At 32.4% G+C, this 17,454-nt stretch overlaps 1 protein-coding gene across 23 annotated transcripts in view; it reads left to right on the top strand.

The window, feature by feature from the left end:
• LOC105471070 (diphosphoinositol pentakisphosphate kinase 2) overlaps positions 1 to 17,454 on the top strand; it is a 77,252-nt gene that overhangs the window by 43,939 nt on the left and 15,859 nt on the right. For 5 of the 23 annotated variants that reach the window (XR_011624834.1, XM_011723423.3, XM_011723421.3 and 2 more), the window contains 10 exons: positions 2,969 to 3,096; positions 3,673 to 3,787; positions 6,657 to 6,701; positions 7,450 to 7,557; positions 7,647 to 7,763; positions 10,016 to 10,183; positions 13,217 to 13,390; positions 14,660 to 14,732; positions 16,332 to 16,451; positions 17,323 to 17,385. Coding sequence is in view for 22 of the 23 variants with exons in the window: in XM_011723423.3 (XP_011721725.1) it covers positions 2,969 to 3,096; positions 3,673 to 3,787; positions 6,657 to 6,701; positions 7,450 to 7,557; positions 7,647 to 7,763; positions 10,016 to 10,183; positions 13,217 to 13,390; positions 14,660 to 14,732; positions 16,332 to 16,451; positions 17,323 to 17,385 (1,111 nt within the window). In the remaining variant the exon portion in view is untranslated. The remainder of the gene's footprint in view (positions 1 to 2,968; positions 3,097 to 3,672; positions 3,788 to 6,656; positions 6,702 to 7,449; positions 7,558 to 7,646; positions 7,764 to 10,015; positions 10,184 to 13,216; positions 13,391 to 14,659; positions 14,733 to 16,331; positions 16,452 to 17,322; positions 17,386 to 17,454) is intronic. The other 18 variants (XM_024789489.2, XM_011723424.3, XM_011723427.3 and 15 more) reach the window with 12 other exon arrangements.

Genomic DNA, 17,454 nt, shown 5'->3' with positions numbered 1-17,454 from the left:
TTATATAGTTGAAGACATTTCTCACCATGTCTGTGTAACTTAAATAGTTATAATAAATTTTTTTAAATACCAAAAGAAGCACCAAAGATTAGTATGTTACGAAGGAGTTGAGTCATCATTTGTATCTATCAAAGTAATTCTTCGCTCAGCTGTTCTCAGTCTGTTACGGTAATTCTCTTTGCTGCAATTAGGTTAGATTTTCATGACGGTCTGAGAATTTATTTGAAGACAACTCTAAAATTATTTTTCTTGGAAAAGTTATTTTTGAAATCGTTTGACTCTTCAGATAAAATTATGCCCAAGTTTACATAAATCAGTTCTATTTTTGGTAAATTCATACTTTTAAAACAAGAAGGTCTTTTTATATGCTTCCCTGGTGTCCTGACATTGTTTTATAAATTGAGGAGAGGACAACTTTGGGTTTATCTCCGTAACTTTTTCGTATGACAATCTTTATTGTTAACAGAAACTTTGGGTTCTTTTTATTTTCAGATCGTTGAATCAGTTCAATAAATATTACCTTGCTTTGTTACTTTAGACCTCGTAAATACAAAAACTGTGGACAGAAGGCAGGTATTTTCAATCACCAAAAAAAAAAAACTAGCAATTATAAACATATTTGCAGTAATTTATAATGAAAATGTGGTTTGTAGGAAAAAAATAAAATTTCGCGTACATAGTTCTCAAGCAAATAATATTTCAAGCTTCAAGATTTGACTCAGTCAAATAATACAAAGTTTTAACTTGTTTGGAATAATTTAATGCAGACTAACAGGGTATGACTATGAAAGAGAAATGTATATACATATATTCTGGTGTACTTCAAAATGATACTATGCCTTAAAAAATCAGTTTCTACTCTTACATTGATTGTTTAATTTTTATGTCTATGCTATGTGAATTCTGTAATTCCAATCATATCTAGGCTTACATGATGCGTATGGTCTGTTTTAGTTATTTTAACAGTTAAACTAGTTTTGATAGGTGTTTATGCTACAATAGAATCAAATTTTCACTTTTTAACCAGGCTTAATCCTCAGAAAATTGGGGCCCTGGTTTAAAAATGATGCTTTATAACTCTGATGGTATGGTGGTAAATAAAAACATTTAGAGACCATATTTGATATTAAAATTCTCTTAATTGAGATGACACGTATTAATTGAAGTTTAAAGATGTTTTCTTTGGTTATCTGTAGATTATGAAATGCAGACAGTTCTTTATAGTAGCATTTCCCAAAGATAGTTCAATGACATTCTCAATGAAATCATTATAGAAAGCCTTCAAGTCGCTTTAGCTGGTATTTTAATCAGTTCTATTTGTGGCACAGATATTGTAACTACATATAAGAATTTGCATATCTAAAAATTATTTGGTCCTAGTTGATAGAGGCAGATGAGCAAAATATGTCACTGTTTTGAAGAGAGAGATTTCTTGATTATAAAAGTAATATATCTTTGTAATAAAACTAGAAAATACAAATAGAGCAAAAAAATTACTACAACATTACCAACAAAAGAAAAACATATCAATGTTTTGGGATATTTTTAAAGGCCTCTTTCCTTAAATTCATTTACATATAATTTTTTCCATAAATGCATATATATAGAAAATACATTCTTTATGAAAACTGAATCAGAAAAAGCATACTATTTTACAACCTATTTTTTTCCTTCATTTAGCATAAAGAACTTCTTTCCATGCCAATAAAGCTAATATGCATTATTATTCCCGATGGCTGAGTGGTGTGAATGTAAGAATAATTTATTTAATCAACTTGTATTTGGAAATCTAGACTTTTGAAATGTGTTTCACTCTCTTTACACGTCTTTCCATCCACTCAAGACCATTTCTGTAGCTCCAGAAATTTTTAATCATTTTTTACCCAGACCAGCAGTGTGTGAAAATCCGTTTCCTCACACCTTGCTAATAACAAATTTTAAAAAAAGTACTTCCCTGATGATTTTGTAATTCCAACATTTTTCTTTCATTTACACGTAAATACACAGTTGCATATTCACTATATAGTCACCTACATTGGCAAGATTATTGAACCACCTTAGCTTTAGTTTAAGGTAAATCACCCCCAGGAAGTTCTGTTTTCATAGGTCTTTCATCTGTAATCAGTCAGCATTTTCTTTATTAGGCAGTTTTGAGATCTATTGTCTATACTGATGTTATTCCATGTGAATCTTTCTGGAGGTATCTGGTAGCAGAAAATAGCCTTTAAGTTGAGATATCCTAAAATGAACTTGGAGAGAGAAGGTATGTGTGTTTCTTCCCTCTTCCCTTTTCTCCCTCTCTTCCATTCTACCCCTACTTTTCTGCCTTCTTCCTTTCTCCTCTTCTACTGCTTTGAACTATAATTTTCATTGCAATTACTCTTAAAATTGCCATGTTTTCTGGACACTTCACATTGTGTTAATTCCTTACAAATCCAATTAACCCATAATGATTATGTCATTAAATTTGATAATTTCATGGAATCTTTGCTCACTACCAGTTAAAACTTTAAAAATATTGGCCAAAGGCTTTTGAAGAACGTGTTAGTCTTTTAAATCTTTGACATTTGGAAAGACAGAAATCTCAAGGTTTAATTTTTTTCATATATTTATTACATATTGTGCTTTAGTGTTTGTGTCCTTAATCCACCTTTCTTTTAGGGTTGTTTTTACATTTAAAACCTCTGATTTAGTGAATACTAGTCATAAAAATTACATTCACCCATTCATTCTCCTCCTTCAGAAATTACTGGCTTTTGTTCAGTTCCACCACAAAATCCTTCCAATTATACTTAATAGTTTGAAAATCATACATTTGCAGTTGCAAAAAATGCAAACTTGGAGTTATCCAACGTTCAAAAAAGGCTTGATAAAATATTTGTCTCTCACTAGACTAATTTAGGAGTGTATTTTTTTAGAGTACTTTGTCATTATATCCTTTTTCTAATGTCAAATATTTTTTGCTCAGGAATATGGTATAACTAAAGCTGAAAAACTGGAGATTGCCAAAGGCTACTGTACTCCTCTGGTTAGAAAAATTCGCTCAGACCTTCAGAGGACACAAGATGATGACACTGTAAATAAACTTCATCCTGTGTAAGAAACTGTACTGGTTATTTAAATCTCTAGGCATCTATTTCTGCATACTTCAAATTTAAATTACACTTTGATGATCCTATGAAGTCAGAAGTGTGTCATTGGCATACTGTGAAAATACTATTACCTAGATATTTCTATTAACTTCCAACCAAAGTTATTTTTGGCTCCAATTTAGAGAAAACTAAGGTGAGTGGGGAAAAGGGAATATAGGTCATCGTTCACATGGGATCATCAATGTGTACCCCATTTAGCAGCATTAATGTCTGTGATCATCTTTAGGTCTATAACCTCTGTCATTGCTACTAAAAGACATAAAATAACCTATTTACAGTGTACTTGACTAATATTAAGTCTATTCTTTGACTACTCTCAGAGGTCCTAGTTAGTTATAGTTTGTGTCATGTTAGAAGAATATGTACTAACATAAATCCTCTATTGCGGTTGGAAGAATAATAGATTTTTATGGTCTTTTACTTCTAGTGAAATTAAATTTAATTTTGGAAAATAATTTCAATATTTAGCGAGTTTTTGATTATGTGGTTATGTTTGAACACTGTCTGCTTTTAATTTTAGGTATTCTAGAGGTGTTCTTTCTCCTGAACGTCATGTTCGTACTAGATTATATTTTACTAGTGAAAGTCATGTACATTCTTTGCTGTCTATTCTTCGCTATGGTGCCTTATGCAATGTAAGTAGAATAAGTTACATCAGTCTAACAAATATATTTAATTTTGTAATTAAATCACTGACTGCTATTTTTACTGTGAAATTTTAGTATTTCATCCTTAAGTGTTACTACTTAATGTCGTCTTTCAGGGGACTACTATATACCAAGCATTTTGCTAGATGTTAGGGATAAAGATGTTCTCTTCAGAGAAGATACATTCAAGCAAACAATAATATAAATTATTTTAGGTGATTTTATAGACTGATGGCAGTAAAGAGAAGCCTGATGAATTTGAGTCATTTAGGGGTCAGAATTGATGGGACTTGGTGTTTGGTTAGACGTTGTGCCACTTACCTACTATTACGTACTATCTACTGTTATCTACTATTATGTAATGACATACCAAGACTTAGTGGCTTAAAACAACCGCAGTCATTTCATTTTTATCTCATACAGTTTAGAATGTTGACTAGGATCAGTTATGAAGTTTCACTTAGAGTCTCATGAGGTTGTGGTCAGACAGTGGCTGGGTCTCAATCTCAAGGGTTTTCTCTCATGTTTGGTGCTTCATGTTGGCTGTCTGCTGGGACCTCAGCTGCGGTTATCAACCAGAACACCTACATCTGGCCTCTTCATGTGGCCTGCTTCCTCAAAATGTTGCACCTGAGTTCCAGGAGTGAGCTTCCTATGAGAGCAAGGTGCAAGTGCATGGCATTTTTATGACCTAACTTCTAAAACCATAGCATCACTTCTGCTGAGCTCTCTTGGTTGAGGCAATCACAGAGGTTCATCCAGGTTCAGAAGGAGAGGAAACAACCCACAGCACTAGATGGGCTGAGTGTCTCTGTCAGTTGTACGAAGAGTATGTAGAATTGAATGCATATGTCAGCCATCTTTGGAAAACACAAAATCTGCTACGGTGATACCCATTTGCCACAGTAATTCATATTCTTCCTGCATACAAAACTCACTTAACTTCTCCCTCAGTGCCACCCACTCCATTCAGTGCCATGCTGTAATAGGGTAATACTACTTGAAGTCCAGAATCTCATCTAAATCAGTCATCTCTAAACTAGCCAAAAGATAAGAATGTTTCTTTATTTTTCTGTGCGTATGAATATATGCACGTCTGTATAGAAAGTGATCTATAAAAGAAAATTCAATTTTGTTTTCTTATGTACTTTTAAAAGAAGGGCAGTGAAATATGTAATGATAATTTGGTATATATCTGTTTCCTAATCAATCTTATTACTGGTCCTTGAGAGTAATTATTATCATAGTTATCCTAAGGCTGTTTCAAAGTTCTATTCCAATTAAAATTCCAACCCATATGGTATTTCTTCTGGTTTTTTGTTTCTTCTTTGTCCCACTAAGGAATAGCAAAGTGACATCCTTGCATAAGTATGTGGATTAGTGGGGAAAAAAAATGACCCTTAATTAGCAAGGCAAAAGCTTGTATAAACAGTAGTGTTGATGGAATTGTTTGTGAGGAGGAGAGATACATCTCTTACATGGTCCTTTTTGACATATATAGAGGGTATAAAGAACATGAATAATATAGGAACTGATAGAAAACCTGTGGTTGGAGAATAGCAGTAAGTATTGGATAAAATGACAGCAGATGTGGTTGAAGAGCCAGTGCGTTGTATTCTAAGTGGATTGGGAAGCCATTGAAAGGTTTTAAGCAGGGTAGTGGGTGACTTTGGTTGTTGTGTGGACAGTAGATAGGTGAAAGTGGGTATGAGGAAACCAGTTAGGAAATTAGTACAGTGGTCCAAAAAGATGTCATTTAGACTAGGGTGGTGGCTGTGGATCTAGAGTTTATTGGGCATATATTGAATTCAGGCTTCATTTCTAAAACAAAAACTGAACAACTTCATTATTTTAAAAATCAGTGCTTCCAGGGGGAAAAATAATTACATGTATTTACTAAGGTGAAAATTGAAGTCTATACCAAAATGTTTTGTTTTCATTATCCCAACTCTTATTATCCTTATAAGAATCTGTAAGTAATATAATTAAAATCTTACTCCGTGTATTACCAGTTGTAATTTTTAATTATTCAGAATGGACTGGGTAAAATCTTTCTGTAGAATTATTTGTAAAGTTTGTTAAGGAACTAAGATTATAAACAAGATTTCAGGAATATGTGTAATGGGGCCTTAATTTAAAAAAACATTTTTGTGTCTTCTTACATATTAATTATGTTCTGGAAGTTACTACTAAATATTACTTAATTTTATCTATTTATTAGAGAAGACCTAGCAAAATCTATAACTGCAACACTGAGTTAGACATTAGATGGTGTTCTTAATACTGGAGTATCACAAAATCACAAGATCAATTATCTCTTCACCTAATGAAAATTTTCAGTATTTAAACTCATCATTTGTGCTAACTTTACATTTAGTGAAGCTCAGTAATGCTAATTTATGTTTTCCCTTATCAATTTTGAAAAAAATACATCTTTTCACATATTACCTCCTAAACTTGCACACATGCATGTGCACACACACATACACATGGAATGTGTAATGTCTAAAATAGAAATAAAATACATGCTGAATTTTAAAAAACATACAATGTGTGGTCTTATAATTTGCTTTTAAAACAAGATGCATCCTGTACTAAAGTTCTTAATATTGTATACTCTTAGTGTATACAAAAAGGAAATGTTGTGCTTTTATATATTTGTAATGTAATTACATAGTATACAGCAAAGGAAATTTATCTGTGATGTACATATAATTTAAGTAGATCCTGTTAATTGTTGACTATAGACTTTGAGTAGTTTTGCCTTTTCAGATATAATTTTCTACTTTGAATGCTTGTAGTACATGTTCTCTAAGATCCTTTTCAGTTCTGATGCTCTATGATTACATGTTTAAAGACCAATGATTCTAAGAATGAAGATGGAGGAATGGTGAAGGAGATGGTAAGATCAATAGAATTTGCATATGCCTCCTTCTGCTGATTTTTGAATATCACTTCAGTGTAATAGGGATATTTATTGATAGGCTTATATCGCATACATGAACTATATATGATGGTGGGAAAAAATAGCATTCCTGTTATAGGATAGTATTCTGTGGTTATGAAACATGATACTATACTAGGTACTTTGGAACTGAACAAAGTTAAAAACTGTCTCTTACCCTCAGAATTCAGTAGTGTTTGTCATATTTCAAGAAATTCTTTATTTTTCATTTTGTATAAGCAGTTAAAAAAAGGTTACTACTAGAACTTCTAATATAAGTTGACTATCTCTTATCTGAAATTTTTGAGACCAGAAGTTTTTTGGAATTTAGAATTGTTTTTGGATTTTGGAATATTTGCACTGGTTTAGCATGCCTAATTTGAAAACCCAAAATTCTCCAATGAGTATTTCCTTCGAGTGTCATGTTAGTGCTCAAAAAGTTTTGAATTTTGGAGCGTTTTGGATTTTGAATTTTCAAGTTAGGGATACTCAAACTTGTAGAGAGTTTAGACATATTTTACCAAAACAAGCTTAAATAAGTTAGTAAGATTTTTTAATGTAGTAGAATTATTTTTAAAAATTGTGCATATAGTAAGTATTCACTTTATGTGGTATCACTAGGATTAAACAAGCTACCATAGTGACAATAAAGTGACTTTCAAGTAACAGTTTGAGAAAATGCTTACCACGTGTATCTTTTGTTCAGGAATCAAAGGATGAACAGTGGAAAAGAGCTATGGATTATTTAAATGTTGTCAATGAGCTCAACTACATGACTCAGATTGTTATCATGCTTTATGAGGATCCTAATAAGGTAAACAGAGCTCTTGATTTGTGTTTTACCAGACATAAATAAAGAGCTTAAAGTTTCTCATTTTGAAAATGTTCTTTCATATTTCTTAGGATCTTTCCTCAGAGGAACGCTTTCATGTTGAATTACACTTTAGTCCAGGAGCCAAAGGTTGTGAAGAAGACAAAAATTTACCATCTGGCTACGGATATAGACCAGCTTCCAGAGAGGTAACGAAGGTGGAACTCTCAGTGCTTAGTTACTGTGGTTCTAGATTTTCATGAGGTTTCTATAAGAGATTTTTATAATGTACTATAAATAATTCTTATTTCAACTACTAAGTAGGAAGATGGCTTAAATTTTTTAAAGTGTGATTTGTATAGACAACACTTTTATGCATATTGGAATACTTAGGAATTTTATATTTTGTTTAGATTGTTTGAATTTTAAGGCCGTGTTTAGAATGGATAACCTTAAACCTTTAATTCACTGAAATTGACTTTTTTGGATATGGTACATGTGATATGCAGTCCAGTTTTGTTGTCTTTGCTCTATGAATAACTAAGCCCCAGTATCATAGATTCAAGAGTTCATCTTTTTTCTGCTGCCTATAGTACTACACATGATACTGCAGACATGTATTGTATGTGTATTTTGATTTGTTGGTTTCTGAACTTTTAGTCTTACTTGATTACTCTGTTTGTTTCTCTCTCTACCAGTACCACAGTCTTAATTATTATAGCTTTATAATAAATATTGATATTGAGTACATAATTCCTCCAGCCTTGTTGTTCTTAAACATTATATTGAATATTTCATGTTTCATGCATTTTCATATAAATTTTATAATCATTTTATAATATCCTGAAAAGACTCTTTGAGATTTTGGTTGAGATTACCATTACTCTGCAGATCAATTTGGAAAAAAAAAATGATACTTTTTCAGTATTGGGTCTTCTAGTCTAAGGACTTGGTATATTTCTGAATTTATTTAACTATATATTTTTTGATAAAATCATGATTTTTTTCATTAAACATAATAGCAAAAACCACAATTACTTTTGCACCAAATAATTGTCTTATACCATCTTTGTCAGATTAATTCCTAGTTCCTTTATAGTTTTTTATGCTATCATAAATTTATTTATGATAAATTTAAATTTCTTTTATGATTTATTTAAATTTCATTTTTTGTTGTCATATTAAATTTTAACTCAGTTTTGTATAAAAATTTTATAAGTAGCAAATGTATAACTTAATATATACTGTTATTCATTCTAATAATTTACCCTTAGAGTCATTTGGATTTTTTATGTGTATGATCATAACATCATCTATGAATGATGAATAGATTTAGTGATAGTGGACATTCTTATCTTTGAGTGTTTTATTATTAACTGTAATGATCCCTTCAAGTTTTAGATATCCCTTATTTGATTTAAAAAGTACCTTTTTATTCTCTGTAACCCTTAATTTGATGAGGGTTTTTATGGACTCAGCTTATTTTCTTTTGGCCAATATTATGTTTAGGAGATTCAGCAATGTAGTTGCATTTAGTTTTAGTTTGTCCATTTTTACTGCTTTGAAATATGTGTTTTACTGTATTACTGTGGCCTAATATATGCATTGTCTTTTTTTTTTTTTTTTTTCTGACACAGAGTCTGGCTGTCTCCCAGGCTGGAGTGCCGTGGCACGATCTCCGGTCACTGCAAGCTCTGCCTCCTGGGTTCACGCCATTCTCCTGCCTCAGCCTCCCGAGTTGCTGGGACTACAGGCACCCGTCAGCACGCCCGGCTAATTTTTTGTATTTTTAGTGGAAATGGGGTTTCACTGTGTTAGCCAGGATGGTCTCGATCTCCTGACCTCGTGATCTGCCCACCTCAGCCTCCCAAAGTGCTGGGATTACAGGCGTGAGCCACCACTCCCGGCCTGCATTGTCTTACAGTTGGATATTTTAGTATAATTCATGGCACACGGTATACACTTAGTAAATGCTCAATGAGTCATTGAATGATAGTTACTTTTAATGCAGTTATCACATTTATTAGAAATATTTGGAATATATTTAAATAGTCTAAAATTTATAAATACAAATGCTGTTTAGTTCGTGCTTAGGATGATGAGACTCCTATATAACAAAGCTCATCTCTATTATTTCTGTCATTTATTATTATTGTTTGTTTATTCTTGCACTTGATGAAATGTAATTAAACACTTTGTCTTATGTGGTTTTTTTAATTGCCATTTTACTGTTTAATTTCTCCATAGAGTGTATGTATTTTTGAACTCAGAGACTCTGCCTTTTCCCTCATAGTACACAGCATAATACTCAGCTGTTAGAAGAGTTCAGTTAATGCTCATTCATCTGGGTAAACAAACTTGTATATGTATTTCAAGTACCTCTACCAGTGGTAGTTGAATCTGTTCATCAGAAGATATTTCTTAAATCTGAATAGAAGTGTTTTATATTCTTTGCTCACAGAATGAAGGCAGGAGACCTTTTAAAACTGATAATGATGATGAACCACATACTTCTAAAAGAGATGAGGTTGATCGAGCTGTGATATTGTTTAAACCAATGGTATCAGAGCCAATTCATATACACAGGAAGTCTCCACTTCCAAGATCTAGGAAGATGGCTACAAATGATGTAAGTATATGTATCAGAACACATTTTTCATAAAATAAACTAACTATATTTTAATAAAGCAGAAAAGAAAATACAGCTTTAATTGTGGAGCTTGAGAAACCAGCAAATTTTTAAATGTTATTTAATCTATTTTTTAAATAAATTACAAAAAATATAGAGGCAGTTCAACAATAGATTAGTTTTAGAATGTTGAGCTTTACATATAGTTTTCATAAAAAAGAATGCAAATATAAAATAAGCTGTTTCTAGGAACTTGAAAAATGAATGCTTTTTTTTGTCTTGTTATATTAGGAATATTTACATTAGGTTAATCTTCAATAAAGACATTTTTTTAAAAGCCTGATTTAATGAATCAAGAATAATTTTAGTTAAAAGTAGAGAGCAGGCCGGGCACAGTGGCTCATGCCTGTAATCCCAGCACTTTGTGAGGCCGGGGCAGGTGGATTACGAGGTCAGGAGATTGAGACCATCCTGGCTAACATGGTGAAACGCCGTCTCCACTAAATATACAAAAACTTAGCCTGGTGTGGTGGCGGCACCTGTAGTACCAGCTGCTCGGGAGGCTGAGGCAGGAGAATGATGTGAACCCAGGAGGCGGAGCTTGCAGTGAGCCGAGATCACGCCACTGCACTCCAGCCTGAGCAACAGAGCAAGACTCCAAGACTTCATCTCAAAAAAAAAAAAAAAAAGTGGACAGCATTTGCTGGAGATGCTTTAGCAATAACTGATTCAAGTGATACTATAGGTAAAAAAATGAAATTCCAAATTGTTTGCCTAATTGCAAAGTCTATGTAGGAATTTGAATATTTGATAATATAATTGAAAATTTTACCTTTATATTAAGATCTATAAATAGGCTAAAATAATTATTATGCTCTCTAATAGGAAAACATTTAAATAATTAATAAAGTAACATTTAAGAGGAAAGTTGAACAGTTAGAATGAAGCTTGTTAAATAAAGCTTTAGCACCTGTATACATTTTTAATACTTTAAATAAGTTGTATTTGAGGTTATCTCTATTTTCCGCAGGATGATTCTCCCAACACTGATTGAGGTCAGTGCTTATACCTGTTTTCTAAATGCTCTAGTAAAAGTGTAAAGGAAGAGGGGCCTGGCATAGTGGCTCGTACCTGTAAACTCAGCACTACGGGAGGCCGAGGTGGCTGGATCACCTGAGGTCAGGAGTTCGAGAGCAGCCTGACCAACATGGTGAAACCCTGTCTCTACTGAAAATATAAAAATTAGCTGGGCGTGGTGGTGTGGGCCTGTAATCCCAACTACTCGGGAGGCTGAGACAGAAGAACCATTTGAACCTGTGAGGTGGAGGTTGCAGTGAGCCGAGATTGCCCCTGACTGCACTGCAGCCAGAGCGAGACTCTGTCTCAAAAAATAAATAAACAAACAAACATACATATATACACACATATATATATGTATGTGTAAAGGAAGAAATTAAGATATAACCATCAACTTTAAAAAAAAAAAATTATTTAAATACGCCAAGCCTGAAGAATTAGGTATAACATTTTTTAGCATTTGATAGGTGAGAATAAAAACAACAAAAAGAATTGTGCTCATTTCTACAGCCCCAAATTATGCAAATATATGTGTTTTATGATTCTCAAAGTTCAAAAGTATATGTGCTCCAGTTTGACAATTTTGTATAGGCAAAAATCTGTCCATAAAGTAGATCCTTATAACTTTATAATGGAAATTATATAGTCATTAAGGTTCCCTTGAATGTGATATTTTAGTTACAAAAGAAGATGGTTATAAAAGAGGGTGTTTAACAATTATAGAACTTGGAATTATTTGTACTATTATAACTTAATGGAAAAAATGAAAAATCTGGGATTATGTTCAAGTATCCTTAGTTTCAGAAAATTTGGGACATAAGCTATGTTAATTAATATAACCTATACTACTATTTGTGTGAGTGCAGTGATTTTGATGTGTTATTGAATAAGCAATCTATAGTTAATCAAATTATTCAGAATTTCACCATTAAAGCCTCTCCTCTGCCCTCCAAAAAGCCTGTATAACACTGAATACAGCAAAATGTACTGTAAATCTTCATTTTGCAACTTATCTATATTTATAAAACCTCTAACAAAAGCACTGTCCTCGTTAATCTTTAAAATGCAAAACACATTTATAAACCTTTTTCTCATAAATACTTAGTTGATTTCAAGAGATTATTTCTATGCCATGCTAAACTTTTACTTCCATAAGGTAAATTACTCAAGTAAAATCTTGAAGACTTTTTCCAGCGTCCATCATCTCCATGGATATCAGAAGTTTGTACTTCCAAAAGACACACAGAGAAAAAGACTGTTCTCTTCATTTTGTGCAAGTAGATTTTACTCTGTCCTCACTCTCTGAAACCTGAACATGCAAACATGTATAATGAGAATGTTTGCTGCATGTTTTGCCTACTAAATCTGTAAATAATCTCTGGAGGGGGCAAATAGATAGCTTGAAAGTATAAACAGGTGCAATTTGAGTCCATCTTATGATCTCTGAACTTTTTAAATATGTCAGGCAGACAGATTTAGTTTTCTAAGTTATGTATCTTGAAATCCTTTTGACCCTTTGCACAATTCTTTAGTGCCTTGGGTTGAAAAATTCACCCAAAATAGGACAAAATCTTTGAATATCTAAAATTAAGCAGAAAACCTTTATATTTTAAAAGTTGCTAAAAAAGAAACTTACTAAAATATTTCCAGTTTTAACAGGGAAGGGACAATTATGAAGCAGTATAAGTATTTTATGTCTTTTAATGTAATAGAATATTTCCATAATTGTTATCACATGCAATTAGATTTATTAGTCATTCCTATCAAATTCTCAAATAGTGAAATATTTGGCTCCCAAATTGCTGTTTAATAGTTTTTTTAAAAAATTAATAAGCAAATACAAACAAACTGTATTTTTTTTTCTTTCTGATCATTTGGCTCTGTTGTATCTAACTTTGCATGCTCTGCTTTTTTTTTTTTTTTTTTTTTTTTTTTTGCCCCCTTTCTCACTTCCAGGAAGAGAGCCCCCTGAGTGTGTCTAGCCCAGAGGGTACTGGTACCTGGCTGCATTATACCAGTGGTGTGGGTACTGGGCGTCGAAGACGCAGATCAGGGGAACAAATCACTTCTTCCCCTGTCTCCCCCAAATCATTGGCTTTCACATCCAGTATTTTTGGCTCATGGCAACAGGTTTTTAAACTTTACTTCATTAAACATTTTTCCTCCCTGCATTCAGAGCAACAAACAGCTGTCTTTGAGGACATCTAATCCCTTGTATTTCACATCAGAGTAAATCCTTCGGTTTTTTAATTTTGAGTTCATTTAAAAATACTTATGATATCTGCCAATATTCAAGGGAAAGAAATCACTTCTATGGCATGTGTTTAGTATTTTTACTGAGAAGGTTCCAAATATCCAGGATTTTAAAAACAATCAATAAATGTTATTCTCCTGGAATTTTACCTTGTTAACAAAATTATTTAAATATGAAAGAAATCTTTCTTTTTGACTTGTCTTTTAAAACTTTCAGAAACAAATTATGTAATTTGATTGTAAGAAAATGTATTAAGATTTTCTTCCATATTTGAAAAAATTAGATTCAATTTGGAATTTGCTGAGAATGTAAACATTTTTGAAAATACCAGAATTTATGTGGCCCAGTTTTAATTAGCAGAATATATCAAATATTGATAATTTTCTTCCTCATTATTCTATTATTTGGAAGTATCTAATTTAAGGAATACATACAGTCTGTTTTTCTTTGGACTGTATAGTATTTTAATGTTCTCTTTAAGAGGGAACAATTGCATATGTGCCCATCAACAATATGTGTCAAAATAAAATGACTTCAGAAGGACTTTCCGTGATGACATTTGGAAACTTAAAATATACATGATTTCTATTATGTTGGAAGGTCTACTGTCACACATGAGGTTTCTGATAATTTCAGCAATTTCCTTTTGGAAATATAATGCATTTGATTATAGGAAAAGGGATTATGGTATCCATTAAGGCTGTGAATATTTAAAGGTTACTCTGATAAAGCCCATGCATGGATCAATAATTGTATGGTGATCTCAAGAGTCTCTGTCTGCCCTTTCTTTTGTTTGTAGTTGTTTTTTCCCCCTTCAAATACAGGAGCTGTTTAAGAGTGGGCATTTGGCTTCTTTTAACAGTGAAATTATATCAATCTCTTAATTGCTTCTTTTCATCTGTCTTGTTTCATACATGATGTTTCATTCTGAATGCCTGCTTCGCACCACTTCATTGCAAGGACCTCATGAAATGGACTCCCTTCAAAAGGGGATCTTGCATGATCTTTCATGTTTTATGTATTTCTACTAATATTTATCATACAGCTTATTAACCTTTGTCTGTCTGGAACAGGCTGCATATGAAGTATGGACTTCTTAATTGATTTTACTGTTTTACTTCATTTACTTTGGATTCCTTATGCAGGTTGTATCTGAAAATGCTAATTACCTGCGAACACCGAGAACTCTTGTGGAACAGAAACAGAATCCTACTGTAGGTATGTGGTGTAAAGGAAATTGTGTTCCATTCCCTTCTTAAACTCACTATTGTGCACACATGTAAAACTCTTTGGTGAAAGCATGACCAAATGCTATGCTGTAGTTTTTATTTGATGTGTACTAATTCAGAAATGTTGAGTTGCATAACTCAAAATATAGTTTTGATAAAATGAAGAAGAGATAGCATTCAGTTTTGTTGCATAACCCTTTTGAATGCCTGCAGTGATAACCACTTAGTTAACTTGCCAATGCTAGTTTTTAATCTTGTACTCTGTAAGTTAATTTATGAAGGAAATGTCATTTTCCCAGTTGATAAAGATGAAAAGATGCTATTGCATGCAGAAAGGAACTTTCCATTTTTCTGACTAAAAATATTTTTAAAGTATGGAATACTTCAAACCATATATGAATATATTAATTTTCCTTTGAGCAGCTCATAAGGAAAACCAAGCAAAACTAATGCACAGTGGCACTCTCAGTCTTTATTAACCTATAGAACATAATTGGTTCTTTGCTAACACTCAAAGCAACATTGGAAAAGACCTTTCTAAAGTCATTTGGTTTAAAGCTCATGGTTGATAAACTATGAGATAGTGGCATATTATTTTCTGTAAATAGTTGTCCTGATAGGTTTAATAAAGGCATAAACAGATCTCATTGTAAGTTTATGTATGTACTGTGATCTCTGTACTAAGTGTATGAACTGTGTTGATGCCTACATACTTGAGGATCTCTCTTTAGTTAATTTCATATAGCTTGTAATGATAGTTTTTAATATTCCCACAGTATATTTATAGAAATTTATATATTACTCCTTCTTATTGATGTATCATAGTATATTTGATAGAAATTTATTTAATCCTTCCCCAGTGATAAAAGTGTTATTTGGATGTAAAAACTTTTGCTACAAATTGAGCATCAGTTTATACTGACTCTTTTATTTGCTAGTAATGTTTTTCATTGGGGGTCTTATTAATTAAGATATGAAGTCATTTGTTAAGTATTTAAAGTGATTTAGGCCTTGAATGACTGAAAAGAACCTGGTCTTCTCACAAATAAATAAATTTTGATATACTTTATTTCATAAGAAAGAGTAGTAATTCTTAATTCAGGGGCATCAGGAAAGATTTGTCGTTTATAAATATACATTAAAAATACTGATTTTATATGACTTAATTTGTGCTAGGAGAGGTTTTTGGGGTTTTTTTTTTTTTTTTTTTTTTTTAAATATGGCTTGCCCTTGGGAATTGATTAACAGAGTTCTTTCTTGTCCTAAGTTATTTTTATGGCAGTGTTTTTAATACTTTAGGATGTATATGTCTAATTATTGTATGGACATATTTTTTTTTCTCAAAGATAACATTTTGTCCAATGTTAAATTACCCCATTTGTACCTATGATAAATGATAGTGGTGTTTAGAAGTATTGTATTAAAACTGACATCATTAGGAAATTACAAGAATATTGTGAGCCTGTTCAAGGCACTTCCAAAAGTTGCCTTATATGTGGTAAGAGCCATGTTAATTGCATGCTGCATGAATTCCCAATGTGAATGGAAGAACACCCGTTGTGTATGTATTTTCTCTAACTCCCATCAGGGTCTCACTGTGCGGGCCTGTTTAGCACCTCGGTGCTCGGGGGTTCTTCAAGCGCACCTAACCTACAGGATTATGCTCGTACTCATCGTAAAAAGCTGACCTCTTCTGGCTGCATAGATGGTATGTGCACACATGCACACATAGATTCATATCTACACCCAAGCACACACCCATGAGCAGTATTTCTCAAAGGCAAATCTAAGGCTACTGACTGATTCGAGTGAAATCCTGTCATCTTTTGCCTAAATGACTATCAGTGCTCTCTGTTACCTACAACTTGGATCCATGTTTCATCAGACAGTTAATTGTAGTTAGGTTTAGAGTACTTGTACAATAAGTTTGTTGAAATGGAAAATAGTATTGTGTGTATTCTTCTTTTAGATAATTTATAATCTATATTATAAAGAACAAGTGTTTCTTTGATCTTTTAAACTTTTATTTATTGTTAACACTTATTTTACTTATTGAGCTAATTAAAGTGAGTGGAATGTTTATAAGTAGAGGACAATATTATATTGGCAATATTTTTATAAAAATAAACACAGGATGAGAATATTTTAGGATCCCTAGCTGAAGGAGATCCTCTTAATGTTGTTAATATACCTTAAGTTTTAATATTCAGAATTTTTTGAGGCTCATGGAAGCGTGTCCCTTTTGTTAAGAGTAGTGGTTCTAGCTCTTTCAGGATCATCTTTATTTAAAACAGTTTCTCATTTATCAACACATTTATTTTAGACAGTAAAACATGGATTTACCAGAATTGCCAGCTCATCTTGCTTTTCTTTCTTTTGTATATTTCATTTGACACTTTTCCTCTGTCATCAAGCTAGTTAACTTCTTTTAACCAATATTTGCCTTATTACCTTCTGTCATTGTCCCTTCTGCATGCCACCTTTCTAACCTCATATATTTGTTTTTCCCTTCTTTCTTTTAAGTGTTCTTCTTTTTGTAGCTGTTACGAATTTCAGGTACCTGTTTTTCTCTTTCTTAGACGCCACACGCGGTTCTGCTGTTAAAAGGTTTTCTATCTCATTTGCTCGACACCCAACCAATGGTACGTTTTGCTTTTATTTTAAAAGATACTCCCCTGCTTCATCCCTTTTTTATTTTTATTTTATTTCAA

This window comes from Macaca nemestrina, chromosome 6, assembly GCF_043159975.1.
Source record: "Macaca nemestrina isolate mMacNem1 chromosome 6, mMacNem.hap1, whole genome shotgun sequence".
NCBI classification, from domain to species: Eukaryota; Metazoa; Chordata; class Mammalia; order Primates; family Cercopithecidae; genus Macaca; species Macaca nemestrina.
The sequence above is the reverse complement of the archived record's forward strand: the minus strand, read 5'-3'. Positions and strand labels throughout refer to the sequence as shown.